At 34.5% G+C, this 19,850-nt stretch overlaps 1 protein-coding gene across 1 annotated transcript; it reads right to left on the reverse strand.

The window, feature by feature from the left end:
• Nucleotides 1-497: 497 nt before the first annotated feature.
• Nucleotides 498-18,453, reverse strand: LOC145586652 (exocyst complex component SEC8-like). Its single transcript, XM_081643540.1, has 27 exons — nucleotides 18,276-18,453; nucleotides 17,869-17,938; nucleotides 17,284-17,487; nucleotides 15,562-15,735; nucleotides 14,890-14,994; nucleotides 12,934-13,043; nucleotides 12,507-12,641; nucleotides 12,094-12,250; nucleotides 11,902-12,008; nucleotides 10,173-10,474; nucleotides 9,851-10,002; nucleotides 9,584-9,699; nucleotides 8,727-8,797; nucleotides 7,911-8,026; nucleotides 7,778-7,827; nucleotides 6,598-6,698; nucleotides 5,510-5,622; nucleotides 4,565-4,672; nucleotides 4,237-4,419; nucleotides 3,898-3,983; nucleotides 3,208-3,406; nucleotides 2,999-3,076; nucleotides 2,149-2,250; nucleotides 1,974-2,048; nucleotides 1,558-1,653; nucleotides 1,257-1,306; nucleotides 498-1,165 (listed from the first exon to the last, which is right to left on the reverse strand). The coding sequence occupies exons 2-27, from the start codon at nucleotides 17,908-17,910 to the stop codon at nucleotides 1,081-1,083; spliced, it is 3,117 nt and encodes a 1,038-aa protein (XP_081499666.1). The 5' UTR covers nucleotides 17,911-17,938; nucleotides 18,276-18,453; the 3' UTR covers nucleotides 498-1,080.
• Nucleotides 18,454-19,850: the final 1,397 nt, after the last annotated feature.

Consider the following 19,850-nt stretch of genomic DNA (forward strand, 5'->3'; position numbering starts at 1 on the left):
ATAGTGCAAACTTTGATGCAATGCTTAAATCTAATTAATTAAAAATCTGCTGGTTGTAGACAATGTGCTTGCTTCCTTATTTTATGCATGATCAATGTCAAGTATTATCAGACATTGCAAAGCACAAACATGGAAAATCCGGCTCCTTGCATATAGCTCACGGCTAGGAGATTGGTCGCAATCTGAACAGTACCACCCACCCTATCCTACCACTGTCCATTTATAGGCGGCCTTATACGAGTTTTTGGTCATTTGAAAAGAGGGGGGGGGGGGGGTGTGGGGTTTAATACGTAATGTATTGTGCTGTGAATTTATTATCGATGAAGGTCTTTAATTTCAATTAAATTTCATTAGGAACGTCATGCACATTAGGCTCTTACGAGCACCATATCATCTTTGCCATAAACGATTGTCTATCTCAGGCTACAACGTAGTAGACGATTTTTTGAATAGCACAAATGGCTTAAAAATGAATTAAGCAAAATTTCATAAATGAATGATATCAATCTGATTATCGAAACAGGTAAATACATCAACTCTTGACACTACTTACAAAGCATTCAGTTCCAGGACTTGTGAGTCTCAATAAAACAACTCACTTGTCCAAAAAAAAAAAAAAAGAGAGAGAGGAGGGGGAGGAAGCCCAAAGCTTTAAGGGTAAATTTAAGTCGAAAGCTAACAATGCCTCACAATATGCCATCTCAAAGCTAGGCCAAGAGACGGGGGATCTACATACATGCTCATTACAACATTCAACGGACAAGCAAACCACCATTCTTAAGAAAGATTCTCACAGTTCACTCACAGGGGTGGGCAATTAACGATGAGAAACTCAAGGCAACTGATAAACATTAATTTTAGTGGAGTAGATTTATACATCTATCAACAGAGGCCGAATGAACACCCACTACTTACTGACGCCAAAATTTACAACAGGCCACCATCAATGCTTGCTATTATGGACTTCAACTCTTTGAGTGTTTTCTTTGAAAAGAGACGGCAGTATATATTCATGGACATACCAGATATCTTCTGATAGTCACTTAGCTAGAAATCCAATCCAACAGAGTCTGCTAGGGTCTAATGCAAAATGTCTGATACTCTATCTTGTGCATCAGCAGGAATCTCTCTGCCTGGGACTTCGATTTTTAAAAGATTGGCATACCTGTCAAATAAATTTTATGGTCAGATACCGCGGACTTGTCAGGCATCATTAAACTAGTAATAGTAGCAACATATATTTTGATCACACTTACTCCTCTGGTGTAAACAAGTTCTCGTGTTCAGTAATAAAAGCCAGGAGAGCCTGTAATGAGACACAAAAGTCATCTTCAGGTGATTAGCACATACTGTAAATTGTTTAAAAGAAAGAGAGGGTGAGGTGAACACCTATCATCAGAAAGTTTTTTTTGATGGGTATGAATGTATGACCACAAAGATTTTACAAGTAATTGCAAATAATGTTAAACCCATAAGGCCATAACTATAATGTGCTAGGACATTGTGACAACAATTTCCAGATGGGGGAATACAATAGCAATAATCTAAGGTAAGCACCTCAAATGGCATGTTTAGGAGCTCAAAGTAAGTCCGCACACGGTCCAATCTCAGTTGCACAGCTTCACTGTCAATTGATGGTATGGCTGCTAGTGCCTGCACCAAAAAATTCAGGCTATAAAGGCTTTCAGAGGAATAATAGTAAATCAAATTAATGGTCTGTCTTCAAGGGTATTAAAACAGGATATGATCATATCTCAATTAAGCCAAAAGCTAGGAATTGCAATAGCTGGAGAGAAAGCAAAGAAAAAAAAACACACTTTTAAGTTTATGAATTGAGGCCAGCTAAAAGATAATGTTAACAACAGATCCATGTCTAATTATAATGAAAGTTAAAATTTTGCAAGGTCAATATGATATTATAATCCCATAAACACAGAATAAATTAAACACCACTTTGTGAATAGTGCACCTACCTGTTCCAAGGCAATCGAATTTCGGCATATCTGTTGGACTCCAAAAAGATTAATTGATTTCATATCAGCCAAAGCCTGGATAAGCAATACACTAATCAGACAGAGAAACCAAGAAATGGATGGCAGGTTCAAGCAAATTAAACAATAATTAGCAATTAGGAAAAGCTGTAATCACCTTAATAGAAGCGTTTGATGTAACGCCACAAATTCCACCAAAAATGTAATTCTGCTTTATCCCCGAGACAAAGGGAGCAATTGCTTCATCTCTGCGTGTTATCTGTTAGGGTATCCAATATATTAAATGCTGTAGAATTGGGTCAGGATTACATAAGCTCAGAGTCTAAGCATTTCCACACACACACCTCTTTTTTTTTTCTTTATTTATTTATTTATCATTATTATTATTATTATTACTATTACTATTACTATTATTCATAGTCTGAGACTCTGAGCATATATTTCCAGGGAAATCCAAACACAATTAACTGCTGGGGGCTAGCAGAATAGCAATCCAACCTCATAGCAACACCACATGGGATTCTTTCCCTTCCAGTGCTTTGATAAAGTAAGTTTCAAACCTTTTTAACAAGACAAAACATTTCCATTGATTTTTACTTTAGAGACCAAATGTAAATCATTTTGATACATGATACAAATTCCAATATGTCACATTATGTATCTTTAGTTTTCTCAAAGGAACAAAAATAACTTACATATTACTTCACGAGAAAATCAAAATTCAAAAAAGATATGTTGCATCTAAAACATTAAATTGTCATTGACACAATGAAAAGCAAAGTAATTTGTCAAGAGAATAGTGAAAAGACACAAGATTATTAATAATCCACCTCGATGCTCATCTGCTACCTAAAATACTGTGCATGTAGAATTATAAAACAAGTTTTCTCTAGTATAAATGTTCAGGAAATGAATTTTTCAGCCAGAAAGAAATTCAAATTATATGCCTGAAAATGACTTAAGGTGATCCCACAATAACGTATTAGCAAGACTAGACAGAAACACACCTGAGCAGTGAGGGATATGATAAAGTCATCAGGTTCTTCTGCATCTAAGTCATCCAGATATTCTCTACAAGTCATCTCCTGTTCACAGTTTAAAATTGCCAACAAGGTCAACTACAAACAGCATAAACAATTTCATATTTTCATGAGCTTTTGAAACAAACTTCAGATAAGTGAAAATATAAAGTCCTTAAGTTAAATTTACGACATGCCTGCATATGGAAGACTGTTTCCAATTGCATTTCTACACGCAAGACTTTGAGGCAATCAATAGCCAATTTTCTGTAATCATCAGCAAATGATACCAGATCCTTTGAAGGGGAGCTACTAACTTCACTACGGCGGGGTGTTCTCTGGTTCTTTCCCTTCTCTTCCACTTGATTACATGCAGTGGAGAATGTTTTTCCAAGTCTGCATAGTGCATAGCATGTGATAATTCATTAAGCATATTATTTTTCATGCTGCAACTGCTGACAAAATATCTGGGGACCACCATATGAAAATGACCAACATACACAATCCTCATTAAGCTGATCTTGAATAAATCATAACCACGATAAAAAAAATTTTAAAAAAAAAAGATTTAAAAAAAAAAAGATTAAAAAAAAACCATTATAAAATGGGAATTTTTAGAAAACCATCTGTTGGAATATGTACATCATATGTAATGTATATGTACACATTCCAATACAGCCAATACCATCACTTATGATGACATCTCATGAGATTATTACATTTTATAAGAAAATCACGAGAATACAAATGTGAGAGATCTTTCTAGGAATAAGTCTCTGTCTGAAAAAGATCTGGGTACACATTGGTTCCAACTCTACTGCAAATAGCCATTATAAAACAGTCTATTGCAACTTATTTTTATACAATGCCAGAAAAAAGGGACTTGCCTTTCAATTGAATCTGCAACATACTCCAGTGAATCACTTAAAGAAGCCAGCAGAATGAGTTTATTATCATCACGAATTAGATTTTCCTGCATGAGAAAATTAATAGCAAGGGTACTTTATCAGCAAATCTTCTAAAAACCTCTCAAAACATATGCCAACTTTGCAAATAGATCAACAACGAACGAATTCATTCTAATTATTTATTTTTATCTTTTTTTTCTTGAGGCTGGAGCAGTATGAGACAAAATGGGGATAGAAATGGACATAGGTTCATTACAATGCCAAGAACACAACATAGCAAATTAGCAAACATAAAACAGCTTTTAAATAACGCGATACCTGCTTGATTGGTCGCAAGCTAAGTAGCACTTCACTCATCTGTTTTTCAACTTCAATCCCATATGCATCAGAAGGATTATCATTCAGACGATTTTGTAGACATGAACTAGCAGGATCAAGCTTCATCAAGCTTTCAATATCATGCCTTCCGATCAGCATATAACTCTGTTTCTCAAGAACTGCCTGAAATAAAAGCAATAAGATGAGGAATGGTTGCATATACATATACATAATAGCAAGAGAAAAACTGTACTATTGGCATTTTAAAACAATATGACAATTGAAAATAATATAGCAAGAGAAAAACAAGGGTACAAGGAATATTCACCTCCATGTATGAAGTACGACATCTTTCATATGCTCGCTCAAGGAAAGTTTGCACATATTTCACAAATTCAGCAGCAAACTTTGGCATAGCTTGAGCCCAGCCAAGAATCTAGTGGACAACAGCATATATCAGAATTTACTCTACATACAATTTTACGAGCGTTTTGATTTTTTAGCTATTAGAAACAGACTGAACGCGCAAGTCAAATGATTCAACCATGAATAACAAGAACTTCCTGTCTAATTCAGCTTACTGATAGGTCTTCTAAGCCAACCACAACTACAGTTAAGTAGTGGTTTACAGTAGGGTTCATGTTTAAAAGAGCCCCCTTCGAGTTATACTCCCTCTTTCCCTAACTCCCTATATAATAGTCCCATTTGCTCAAGCACACATACTTAGGATAGGTGATTAAAAATATTAAGAGAGAGAGCTTGGTTGATTGATGGTGATTAAAAAAAGAAGATAGTGGGGTTTGGTAGATTGAACGTAAATAAAAACATATAAATTAAAGAGTGGTTTACTATAGGTGAATAAAAAATAAGATAGTATCGTTTCATTGATTAAGGGTGAACAAAAAAGAAGATAGTGGAGCAATAAGAAATTGAATAAGGACAAAATTTTGTAGTGAAATGGGACTTTTATTTAAGGGCAAAGGGGGTATCATTATTTCATTATTTTTGAAGATTTTTCTTGATGAAAAGTATATTATGCCTTCCAAGTTCCAACACATCATCAACAGTTTACATATTCTGTAAAGATCTTAGTTCTATAATTTCAAGGCACCTCAACCTTATATGGCTTATTTTCACAAGCAAAGGAATAGCTAGTTAGTCATTTATCAACTATTAATACAAACATTTCTCATTTTTCATAACCATGTGATTTGATTAATGCTAGGCCTACGCTCGCTAGTCAAAAGCATAGAAAAATTGAAGCTAACATTACCTCTTTTGTCAAAAGATCTATAGCCAGAAGTCCCTGCAAGACTGGTCGACCCTTCTCAACAGAAGGTGTATATGAAGCAGCAGCATGTGTCCGAGGACGAAATGCAGCTGGACCTGGAACAGCACTAATATTATAAGGTTTTCATCACCAAAAGTAGCAAATGCAAACCAAGTAGCTTATAATATGGACAAAGGAAACACATACATCCAAAAAAGAAGAAAATAAAGTATTCTTGATTACCTCCCATCTCTTTTTTGTTCTTATTTTATTTTAGGCACCCCCCCCCCCCCCTTCTCTCCTTTAATCTTACCCTTCTCACCCCACGATAATTTCACCTTTTCACACTTTTACTTTATTCACCTTTTCTTACACCCACCTTTTTACATTCTCTTTTACTTTATCTTACACGCTCTCACCTTTTTCTAATTTTCTAAAACCATGTATCTACAATAACCGAGTAGAACATATAAGAATGGAGGGAGTGTAAACAGCTCTCTTTCATTATTTTACACCAAAGATGAGGCTTAGAAGTTAGAACTTATCAATGATCATACATAATAAAGATCATATCAGATAATGACAGTCTACACACATCAATCTTAATACCTTTTACTCCAAATGCTAATTAAGACATGGAAAAGCATAATAATCTCCATACCTGAACAATTGATTAGTACTTAATATTATCTGAAACTAATCTTATTTATCAATTATCATACATAATACAGATCAGTATCCGACAATAGCAGTCAGAACACACATTAATCTTAAACCATTTTACTTTAGACATTTAAATAGTACGATGAAAAATTTAGAAAAATGCATGTACATGAGTTAAGTGTATACGTTTCTAAAAAATATTTTAACAAAGATCACATCACATGACCACAATTACAGATCTATGACAAAAATCAATCTTGACTACTTCATAACCCTCATTTTATATGGCACATCTAAAAAGCATCCAACATAGAATATTATCATTGCACAATGTAACAGATAAAAATAAAACTAATAAAACAAAAAAGCATTCACTGCAATGAAGTTTCTACAACTATAAATCATTTGAGTTAAGTCATGGAACTTGCTTGATATAGCCTGCTGTACACTTTTTCGGTAGTCCACAAACATCGTAGGTAAGAAATGTTCCTTCACAAAATTTTCAACAAAAGCCAGCAATCCATCATTCCTGCACACAAAGAAAGATCAAGGCAATTATACTGTTAGACAAATAAGAAAGAAAACTGGGCAGAGCAAGAAAATTAAAGAGAAATTTTAGAAATTTAAAGAAAAGATATAGCTATGTAATATTTGAGTACAGAATAGTAAAAGAAAAAATCTTTTAAGAAAAGACCAAAGATGAAACTTGCACGTTCACACCCACAAAACACCCTCACTATTTAGCCAGCCCCGTAAAGAGGGAAAGAAAGGAGTGCGATATACTTAGACTTCTGTAGATAGGAAGAGGCAGTTAATAACACAACGAATTGATGTGCATCATTTTCTAGCATTATAACAGTCCAGGGAGAATTAACAAGCATTATAAATATTAAATGATGTCTCTGATACAACAATCAATAAGTCAGCTTCCTAGCACCAAATATCAAAGACAAATTGGTCCATACACCATAAAGTTAAGCTGGTCTACCATAAATACTGACCATTTACATCACCTTCCAAATTACTCACAAAATAGCTAAAATCATTTTTATAGCTTCATGCAAGCTAAGGGCTTCACAACATACCCCATTCCCCAGCCATGATCTGCATATACTGTACAGGCTGTAAATACGAGTTCTTACTACAGTATGCAAGGACTAAAGCAAGTTAGGGCAGCGTACGAGAAAAAGGATACATGCATCTTTTTTGTTGGAATGAAAACTTTCAACTAAATTTTACCGACTCAAGAGAGATAAGTCTTGGATGGTAAGCGGATAATAGGACATGTATAATCAAATGAGTGATTTTCAATGTTTTCCTATGCTCTAGGTTTAATACATCAGACAAATTCGAATAAATCAACAGAAAAGGGGTATTTAAGCCTCAAATTATATTAGACCTTCAGGAAACTCTCTTAATCTAAAATCAATTTTAAAAGATTACAGGAAAGTGAAATAATAGAAATTCCTGGTGGGTAGGGGGGGGGGGGTGCTAGGGCCAATCATATAGCAAAACCTATTCATATCCTAGCGTTTTATTACACGCGTAAATTAAGTATATGATATAAAATAAAGAAAAGAAAAGAGGAAAATTAAATCCTTGACATACCCAGATTGGGAATAATTCTCTGGCAACATTGAAGCAACTTTGTCTGTAAACTGCAGAGAACATTTCATGAGAGTAAATAAAATTAAGAGTATGCATTTGTCAACAGACAAAAAAAATACCAACAACCACAAACCTGAAGAACAGGACGATAAACAGCTGCTGCTAAATACATGCCTTCCTCAGGCAAGACAGCTGCAGACCCATATCCCTCTTGTGACATGCCTTGGGCCTTCTTATTCCAACTTTGCCCTATTAATTAGTCAATACCAATGAGAGAAATCTAAGGTTTAAAAAAAAAGGTACAAAATTTCATCAACAAATCAAAGTGCAAAAAAACATTTTTAAAAAAATAGCATTAAATCTATTCCTATTTATTAATAAAACTCACTATGATAGAAAAAATCTTGAAAAAAATGTCAACTTTTACTAAAATAACAAGGTCAAAAGGCTATATAATAGCTACATGTGTCAAATTTTAATATTGACCTTCTGCAGGTAAGGAGTAGCATGCAGAAAGAAGAGAAAAGGTGAGCCTCCTAAAGCACAAGAGAAACGAACAGATACAAAGGAAAATAAAACTATTAAAGACTAAAATCTATAACCCAACTAAAACATTAAGGAAGTGGACACATACTAAAAAGGATTATTTGGTAACATTTGAGTTCTGTTATGGAGTACAACTTAATTGCCAGGTTTTATTTAAGATTTTGAGATCACAAGTTTGAATTCAAGAGTTTAATTAACTAACTTGAGGTAAATTAATCTACTTCCTATTAATTGAGAGCTAAAAACTGACTTAAATACCAACAAGCATTTAGGTCCTATTGCTTTCTCCATGCAATATTGACAAACACAAAATTGACTAAATATAACATCACATGGTTCACAGCAACTCAATTTCTATCTAATTTATTATATAGAAAAGAACAATCCAATATTTAGGCCACACCTTGGTTAGGAACGGACATTGTAGCATCAGAGAAGCGAAAAGCAAAAGTGAGACCATCTTCTGACCCATCCCTGAGAAAAAATAGCATCAATAAGATATTTTTAAATGAATTCTATTTAAAAAAAAAAAAAAAAAACAAGATACACTGGAAAAAGATGCAGGTTTAAGTGTTAACATGCGCTTGTAACATCCATGTACGTGCAAATATGCAATGATGCAAGGCACTTAAGCATCCTATCCTAGAGTCATAAACCCCTTGTACAATAGCATACTTAAACTTTAGAAAGGAAGTAAGAAGCTTCTCATAATCAAATAGTTGACAGCTATTAACGGAGACTTAAACATATGACGTACAAAAGATAACAACTAAAAATAAATAAATAAAAAATAACAATAACAATATAAAAGTTAATAAAGTGTCAGGCTTAATCACTCAGACCCTTCATTTCTCTATTGTATTCTTTCCAAAAACTCAAGGCATCAACTTAGATATGGACACTGGAGCAAGAAAAACTTCATATTCAGTAAAAAACTTATAATGCTTTTATATAGTAGTCAAGAACATCTATGATACCCTGTCGCATACATGAATGGGGACTAGTAGCCAAATCTGAAAATATACATAGTTGACAAGAAGCAGGTATTTGCAGCCAGCCAACCACATAGTTTTTACTTAGTTCAAGTACAAGGTGAACAAGGAAAATAGGATAAGTCCTTCTTTCTCATTAAGGCCAGATATAAACTATAAGGAAAAATAATTTTCATCTCTGAATTCAACAATCAATCTATTATGGACCGAGGTCATAAATTGTATCAACACCCTATCCTGTGATAAAGTTTGGTAAAAATTGGCTTGCCTCTTTTCTTTTGAAGGAACTTTGCCCGCAAGTCTAGCTGTTTGAACTGCAGCATCAGCTGATGCAGCTTCAGGAGTTGCTCGCAGAATCTCACATATGAGTTGTTGGCATTCACTCTTTTACACAACCAACAAATAAACAATCAGTAATAGCTTGAAAACAGTGCTAAAAACTAGGTGAGTCAGCTTCTCTCCCTAAACAGGGGCCTAAATCTTCAAAAAGTACAGAAACATGAAGTTGGAACAATACACACAAAACAGCCCATACCTGTAAAACTGTAAGAGAAAACCCAATAGAGTAGCCACCAGTCACCTCAGATTCAGTGTTGGAACTTACATCCACCAAAGACCTGGGTGTATTGATGTCAGCTTGCTGACTGGCTTTTGCTTCAAGAAGCTCTCCAACAATAACATGATTCTCTGAACATTAATGATGAAAATAATGTTTCAGATTCATATATACACTTTTCTATATTCTTTAGTTTTGTTTAAGATTGTAACTAAATTAATTTCTTACAGCCTAAGATGAGAATAAAGGCTGCTATTTTTAAATACAGGCTATCGACAACAAAGAAAGGGTTGTGCCTCACCAAATATTTTGATGATCGCATCAAGAATTGAATTTAGAAGTTCTCTTGCAGCAGCCTGTGCTGTCCCCATAGGCGCCATCACTGGTGTTACAGGGCTAACGGCTAACAATGTTCCACTGAGTGATACCCCATTTGCACGTTTCTGTTTGGATAACTGGTATGTTTCCAGTTGTCCCTTCAAAGTATGCAGAGTCGAAGAATATGCCGTCAAACCACTTCCAGGCCTGGATGAGCTCATGTTTTCTGCATGAGCTTTTATCTTAGAGGAAATGATCTCATGAATTGTCGATCTCAACCTCTGGCTATCACCATTTTAAGTTGCAATCCCAGAATGAAACGAAAAAACAAGTCAAGAAATTTGAAAAAGCAAAGTTCAAAAGCAACCAGATTATACATGCATTAAATTTCTGATAAAGTTGCAATCAGAACAGCAGCCAAAATCTTCATACAGTGAATATAGTAACTTCAATAAACTCTAGAGTCTTGCCCGCTTACCGTTAAGGCCGAAGAATTAGACTTTTTTGACCCTTTTTCTTTAATTTAATTCAGTTCTTTGCTTGGTTTTGTTTTGCTTTGTTCTCTCCAATTTTCCAGGTTTTTTCCCAATTTTCTGGGATTTTGATTCTTGATGAGAACATTATTTTTAGGGTTCTAATAATATATGGAAAGATGATTTGGATTTATATGGGTTTAGGGTTTGGGGTTTGTCATCAACTCTACGATCTAAACATCAACGCAGATTGCGAAAGTCTCTACTTGGAAATATGCGAAGACATCGAAAATCATTGTTCGCAAAGCAGTGGAGTGTGAGCTATGCAAATTAGTTATGGTTTTGAATGTAAAAGTTATGTTATTTTCTCTAAATTTGTGGTTTACAAATCTTTATTATGAAGTACTATTGTAGATGTCGTATGACTATTCATTAATGATATTGTTTTTCTTCAAGTCCAAAAAAAAAAAAATTAAAAAAAAATGATGTTGTGATCTATCAACCAATCTAGGTGTTTTGGACCAAGTCTAACTGCAGCACATGGTAGGATATTTTTACACTATTTTGACAATTTGATTTCTACATCCTTCCGTGAGGGTCATTACAATGTTGAAGATCAAAACCATGTATGTGCCTAGCTAGTAAGAGAAAGCTAGTTTCGGAACTTAACATCAATTGACAATACATCCAGGACAAATAGGTTTATCCTTATTATATGCGTTTCCGTATATAATTTAGTTTTAAATAAAACAAGGCTTACATCACAAATAATAAGCTTGTCAATGGACTTGCATAATCATGAATTTTTATATGGAAACGGAAAAGGAAAAAAGGTAAGGATAAACGTATCCGTCCTACACATATATTCATATGCAAGTACCCTAAAGTTCCTTCCCCTCTCCTCTCCCCTTCATCCCTATTCCCACCATCCAAAAAGTTCTTCTGTCGTGAAATCAACTAGGAACAGACTTTTAAGGAATCAAGGCTAAAAGCTTCAAAGTTGTGATTGTGCATGAGCTATAGTTGGGATTGACTTCATGCCAATACAATTCAGTAACCTTTTCTAGGATATTGGTTTGCTACAAATTTACTTCAGTGTAGTGCATGGTCTCTGGTACAGAGCTAGAAGCCTAGAATCCACTTCTCTTCTTGATACATTTCTTTCAAAAAAAAAAAAATAAATAAATAAATAAAGGCAAAAACAGATTCTGGAAAAATTTAAATCAAATATATATATACCATATCATAGCACCCGCAGCAGCAACTTTGCCGAGCTTGCACAAGCATTCTACCATGGACTGGAGGTACTTCACATGTAGAGGAGCGTCACTCTTTTGCACAGCTTCCTGTTATCAAATGCATGATCAAATAATAAACATCATAGACCAGGAAAATATGTAAAAGTATAAATGAGGTCTTATAGTGGCGTACAAGAAACTCATCAGGTGTAGCAGAAGAAAGCCACGGAGGAAGTCGGCTTGAAAAAAATCCACCCTTTTTAAGGCCATAATCCCCTCCGTTGGCCCTGACATGACCATCAGCTTCTTCACCTCTCAATCCACCCTCTTCATCATGCCCATCATAAGAACTACAGAGCATATAGAAAGGAAACAACAGTAACTATAATGCTAACATGAAAGAAGGGAGCGGGGGCCATTCGGGGTACACAAAACTAAGAAGATTAAACATCCTGCTTCCCACATAAAACAAAACATCAAAAGCTATACAGATTCACTAAGATATGATGTTCACTACATAACTAGAGAATGTAATCACTGACTTCCAGCAGAAAGCGCATGGAAGATTAAAAGTAACAGCTCAGACAGTGTTGGTTGTTGTTTTACCCTCCATCAACTTGGTAATCAGATTTAGATGACCTTGTGCGTCGAGATACAGGTTGCGAAATACTCATGGACAATGAAAGAGTCGCTGACATTATAACTTCATCATCCTTTTCAAGCAGGCTTGAAGAGACTGAGCTGCATAGAACATAAAACCTTCATGAAAATTCAATTATGTAAAAATAAAACAGAAGGTAAAAGGTACCAAAATTTATAAGAAAATATCATTAAAACAAGCAGTATAGTACAACTTTACTTGAGAGAATGATAGGAATTGGATAATATAAATATATAAAACCACAAAGTTGACATGAGCTCGCTAAAAAAATATACTTAGTATAAACTAAAATAGAAGAAACAAGCCCTTTCACTGTAAGATGTAAGCTTCCAACCAGATAGCAAAATAGCAAGGAGACGAAAAAGTCTATACCTATAATCACCTTTATTATAAAGGTGGGCATGCAAGTCTTCCAAAATCTTGTAGAAAAGGACTCCACGCAACTTGGTTAACTCAGATTTAACATCTTGGAGAGCGCCAACCTGATCAGAAAATATAAATTAAGTCATGTATGAACCAAATTAAGAACTGATAATGAGACCTAAAACCAGATGAAGTATACTTGAAAAGGAAAGAAAAACAATGGAAAACACAACAAAGAGAAGAAGTACAGATACAACATTACCAAAAGTCCAGAAACACCCAAAACTCAAGGGGAAGAAGATAATGCACCAAAAATGTATCACCAACATCCCCAAAAAAGATCTGGTCCACTAAGGTTAAGGACTTTAAGTCAGATTGCCTCTTCCTGGCAACCTAGCATGTATACTGTAAAAACTAAAAAGAACCCAAGTAGGCTCAAGTGTTGTACTGATGCCTCATTCAATGATTTTGATGGCAGAAATTAGATTTGTGGAGGGAACAAGCAGCTTAATATATGATTTTGATGGCTGTTAAGGTGGTTTGTGATGCTAGAGAGGCTTATTGACTTAAACTGCAGCATTATGAATTAGATCGTCATTTTTTAGCAGTTTCAAATAATGCGAGGAGTATACAGGCTTTGGCCCCACATGGGTAAGGTGGTAAAAGAGTTTTCTGGTCAGTCTATTCCTTGGCTGTAGTGATTGGGCAGCCTAGAAGATGATAACTAGACACTCCCCCTGTTTTCAATTACGTGGTTTTTTATAGTCACTGTCATACTTTAAAGAATATTGGTTAAAGAAGTTTTTACTTTGTGATTTTGTCTATTGCAAAAGGTCAAAAATTCTCTTGGTCTCCCTCAGGGTTTTGTGTTCAACTAAGAGCCTGAAAAAAAAATATATCATAGAAATCCAAGCAATACAAAGCACGGACGAAAAAAGATAATAGTATAAAAACAATCCTATTTTAAAAAAAAAAGGTGTCCTTGAAATGCTAGTGATACGAAGCACAAAAGGGCATGATATAATTTACAAATTATCCTTATTGAAAAGTCTTACTCATCAAATAAAATATCATTGAGAAAGCTCTTACCATAACTGACATCTATTGTCAACTTACTGAGCTCTGGATTTCAATGACTGATTCTTGTTTGCATTCACGATTACAAGTCACACACAAAAGAAATGCACTGGATATTTTCCCTCAATGGATCTAACTGAAAAGACACTATTTTTTCTACCAACCCTCACAGAAACTCCATCATTCCAATTTTGCTACAGCCTCTAGAGAGAGAAGGTTGTAGGTCTCCGCCCTTTCTACTTTCTCCAAACCCTTTTGGTCAAGGGAGCCATCTGCCTTCCTGTTCCTTGACCACTCCAAAACTTGTAATCACCAAAGATGCTTAAGAGATATGAGAGTCAATCTTACTCCAATTTAAATCATAGGGATACGTAGCACTTTTTCAATTCATTGGACTATATGCTAACATTTCCAAGGATAGTGGACGGCTGGACGCTCACATATCTCAGTGTCTCACTCTCCTCAGCTCAAGGAATTAATATATTTCAATAGATTATAAAAACATTCATCACCATCTGTTGATATTGACTGATTGACATCAAATCTAGATGAATATAATTGCATTACTTTGAGAACCATAACTTCTCAGATTATAGTGTCAGCAATCAAGATCGGAGGCAGCATCAAATATACCAGTGAATGATACAAAAGTTTGGCAACTCATGAAATCGAAATTTGATGCAACCCCCTTTTCTTTACCGAACCTTATTAAATTAAAACATGGCTCTACATTAGAAATATTGCAACCATGAACCTTTTATTGTGGGGTGGGGGTGGGGGTGGGGGTGAGGATGGGGGGACTAATAACAAAGGACTGATCAGTTCAGCAAAACCATAAAAGGATTGCAAGTGAAAAGAAAGGAGATAAAATTGAAAGGAGCTACCAACCGTTTGGAGACCCTCTCTTTCAAGCATCAATGTAGATTGCACATGCAGTTGGACAGCAGCATAAAACTGCTTCTCAGCGATAAGCTTTTCCATGCGTGCTGGAACCTATGTTGTGTCAAAAAATCGGAAAATACTTCAACATTCAATAGTAGAGTTCACTTTGTAAAAGTGCACACAATGCCAATTTATAAAGCATCATACAATTGCCAAATGTTTGTTTAATGCCTAAAGAAAAGGTCATGAATATCTAATTATTCATGCGGACAATCAATCAAGATGGGGGGAGAGGGTATTGCTTTGGTGAGGTTGGCCCTTTTAGGTCAACAAACAAACTTTTGAGAAACTAAAAAAGTTTATGATGCTGGGCCTTGCACTCCAGATTTACATTCAAACAAGCAAGCATTTTTTTGAATCAAATCATAAGAAAAGCACCCAATTAATTCTTTATAGATACCCTGTAATATAAAGCATAGTTCAAAAATGCAAGCTAAGACACAACCACATGCACAAAAAATACTTCCACATTACAAACTATAGACAAGAAGCATAATCCATCAAAGATAACCATAAGAATATATGATAGTAAATGGTATAAAACTATCCTAATTCCTAAACAATCAAAAAGAAGCTCCAAAAGTATCAAGCAAATAATGTGATCTCAATTGTATATACCTTAGATATTCCCTCAATCTGGTCCAAAAGGGAGATTATATGACGTAGTGTAACAGACCGGTACCAGAACTGATGCAACTGCTTGTTACGAGCACCCAGTCGTTTCTTTGCCTCAGCCAAATCAACTTTTAAGACAGAAATGCTTTCTTCAGATTCACTAAATAACCGCAAGATCTGATTAAATAAAGATAAATGGAAGAGAGATTATTAAAAATTCTATTGATGATTGTGAACACATTTCAAATGACACTACACGAACTCCTTCATAAATAAGATCCAGCAAAATTGGGTCAGATGACTCAAATCAGTAAGGAAGAAAAACCTAGTATGGCTATGAGAAACCAGTATTTGGCTACCTAACTCAAGCTTTATGGTGTAGAATTGTGTCTTCTAGGTAGTTTGAGGCCAAACTACCAAAGGCAACCTTGCTCTCCCTAGTTAACAAAGACAATATGCCTTAGATACTAGGGAGGTGCTTCAAATGACAGGACACACTAATTTTCAGTGTAGAGTTGGATCTAGGATGATGCACTCATTAGTGCTGTGGTCTACAATAAACTGTTTTTTTAGGCCTCTTATATTATACTTCCTCCATTTCTTTTTAGTTGACACGTTTCTTTAGTCCATTTGCCAATGCACAAATTCAACTGTTAATATCTTTAGTTATAGATAAGCAAAAATTATAAAAAATTGATATTTTGAAAATATAAAATATATACCGTGACGAATCTAACAAGACTCCACATGACTATATTTTTCATTACGTATAAGTCACAAAACATGGTCAAAAGGAAGTGTATGAATAGTGCTAAAGTCAAAACGTGTCAACTAATAAAAAACGGAGGTAGTAACTAGTAATGTCTACCCAGCTTATTCATTAAATCAATATATAGGTTCAATTTTCTACTTTTGTTGATTCAAAATCCTCTACCTTACAAAAATAAAAGGGAAAATATTCTCTCTTTTTTTCCCTGACATATAATATGGGCTTCAATTAGATGTTCATAAAAAACCTGAGAGATTTTAAATAGACGGTTCAACCTTGCTTCATCTAGCCACTTTGTGTGCACTATGGAAGTACACCCTGATTTCAACATCCGTAAATAAACTGACACAAGTTGACACAACAACTCCTCTGGCCCTTTATTTCACCAGAGCTTGGCATCTGCTCAAATCACCAAGGTAGAGATAATCCTATGGAACTGGACACAAGCCTGCTCAATTGAGCTTGACTCAGCTTCCTGTTATTTCTTTTTCTTTGAGTAACTGTGATAGTGGTTGATCGTTCTAATTGAACTTCCAAGTGGCTCTCGGTAATTCATTAAAAAGTAAAACTATTTTTTAAGCGGGCCAGAGAAGATGTTTTGATATCCTCTGAGGCTATGAGATATTGCTCTCAAGTAAAAACACACATGCATAACTAACTAGACTTTGACCAGTTACACACTTACAACCATTCCCCAAGCCAATCTACCCAAATTGAGAAGGAATAGGAGAGAAAGAAGGGATCACACCAGTAAAATTTTAAATCACTTCATAATGTTGAGACAATCAACAAAAGCTCACTTTAGCTTTGCATTGCAAAAAGAGTCTCAGCATGGCAGTTGGACATCTTTCCAATTCACAGTTGGACACCCTTGACTTACATATCCAGTATCTACTTTTTAACATTCAATGTCAGATCGTTTCGGTAATTTCAAACTTGAAATTAATATATGGTACCTGGGAATAATTTTGAATTGCTCTATTGAAGCCACTGTGATAGGCATGTACAACCTCATCAACAACATCCTCGATAACCTCACTCTGCTCCTTCAGAGCTTGTAATTCATCTTTTGCAGTCAACAAGCGAACCACATGAGGCAATGAATCAAATCGCGCTGCAGCCCAGCTTTCATCTATTCGTGCTAGGTCCTCTCTCAAATGCTGCAAAACCATTGAACCAAAACGTAAATGCACGTAACAAATTTGGCATATTTAACTCATAGTTACATTAAATCATGCCTTCCACAAATCCATGTACATCAGTACTACGTTCCAAACTTACAACTCTACTAGCTCAAGAAAAATTAATTCCGTGTTACAAACAGGTCGGTAAGAACAAGTAGCTTATATAGTTATATGGTAACATTTTACTAGTAAGTAATACAAAGTGTCCTAAGCATTCCCAATACAAAATACTCCATAGTAGCATCATCACATCACATCACATTCACCAAGTAACATAAAACATGAACAATAAAAAAGAAAACCTACATTCAAAACCAGGAAAAAAAAATCCAGCTCAATAAAATGTTGAATACTTACAGCTTTATCAGATGGGACAGGGAGCCCATCAAAAAGTCCCATCCCGAGCTCGAAATTTCCTCAATTGCAACTACAAAAACGTCGAAACACCGTGAATTCAGGTACAAAATCATAATCACAGCTCCAAACAAAAGCAATCCAACCAAAAAAACAAACGCAAAATACGAAATGCGCATATTTAGAAGTATTGATTAACAACAATTAACTTTCAATTCATCTATTCCCAAAATTGGCGGTGACAAGAAATTCAGTGTATACAAAAATCAAATAGAAAGAGTTTCAATTCATCATACAACATTCAAAATCATGATTGCTGATAAAAATTGAATCGAATTGAAAGTATAGTTATAAGAAACAGATCAAAGAAATTGTTACATAATTGCAGAAATTGAGATCGAGAAATGTACCTAGAAATCAGCAACTGGCAAAATTGGAGAGAGGAAGTGTAGATTTTTCTCGTGGATGTATCCAATTGTGGAGAAAATTAGGGTATAGGGAATTGAAGAAATTGATTGAGAGCAGAGAAATTGAGGAATTTGACTATTGATTGAGGAGAAGCTTCATACTGTAAAATGTCGATTTAGTTTATTTTTTTTCCGTGTTGAATAATATTCACTGTAATTTTATTGGATTTTTTTCAACCTGAGGAACACGATTTGTAACAGTAATAAACAGAAATTTTAATTTTAAATTCGTTAATCAGCAAATTTTTGAGAAAAATACGAGTTTATGATCTTGATAAACACTGCTCAATTGGCAAACTAGTATTAGCGATTTTACCCAAAAAATTACAATTTTACCCATTGATAAATCGGGACTCCTTCGAATTCTTATCGGTTGAATCCACGACCATTATAAGTTTTTCAACCGATCTTTTTGATTTGCTCGAATGCAATTAAGTTGCAGATTTTTTGGTATAAAACTATACAATAGAATTCGTAGTTGTTTATAGAGCTGGCAAAAGTTTACACGACTGGACAACAAGACACGAACTCGATATGGAAAAAACGGGTTAATGTTAAGGGTTTTCGAAACATCATCAATACTTCTATAATCTATTTATAAATATTACTAAGGTAACAACCGCTGACATCATCACTGCATACGTGTCACTCTCTTATTTAATTTTTCCCGCCAAAATGCAAGGATGATGTCATTTTTTTTTTCCTTTTTGAGCTATCCAATTTAACATTGTTTTGAAAATTAAATTCAAATTGAATTTTAAATTTTAGGTTTTCTACACATATTACGCTATTTTATTATTTACAAGTAGTTGTTAAAAATAGTTAATAATATAGTTTATTTGATTCTTCCTAATTAAATATGAAAATAATGGATTTTTGGAAATTGTATTTTCATATTTAATTAGAAAGTACTACAGAGAAAGTAGTTGTTTTCTCTCAACATGTGCTAAAGAATCTATAATTCATCTCTTATTTTATAATCGTGTATCGCACGGGGCTAATCTAGTAATATACTAAAGTAATCCCCAAAACAATTTGTAGAATACATATGTCAACACCACATAAAAAAATTTTCCCGCCAAAAATAATTTTATTTTGTCATTTTTTTCATTTAAAGATAAAAAATTTCAAGTTAGTTTTTTAAAGCAGGTTTGTTACATTTTGATAATTTCAGTTATTGCTCAACTAGGTAAATCCTCATACATAAATTATTTTTCATATGATGCATAAAAATAACCCAACCATATTAATTGAAAAATTCGAGCATAGCTCGGGCATTAACGAGTTTAATTAAAGTATTAAACGAATCAACATGATAAGACACGTTTATTAAATGGATTGGGTTAGTGTTGAAGCTTCCCAACCAGTTTAATTTTGAACACAAATACAAACACGACACGATTGCCAGCCCTAGTTTTATATATAATATATACAGAGTAATAATGACTACCAGTACGGAGTATTATAGGTTTACACACGTGGAGCAGTTGACTCCTATACCCAACTAACAAACTAAGA

The sequence above is a fragment of the Chenopodium album genome, chromosome 16, assembly GCF_948465745.1.
Source record: "Chenopodium album chromosome 16, dcCheAlbu1.1, whole genome shotgun sequence".
Lineage (NCBI taxonomy): Eukaryota > Viridiplantae > Streptophyta > Magnoliopsida > Caryophyllales > Amaranthaceae > Chenopodium > Chenopodium album.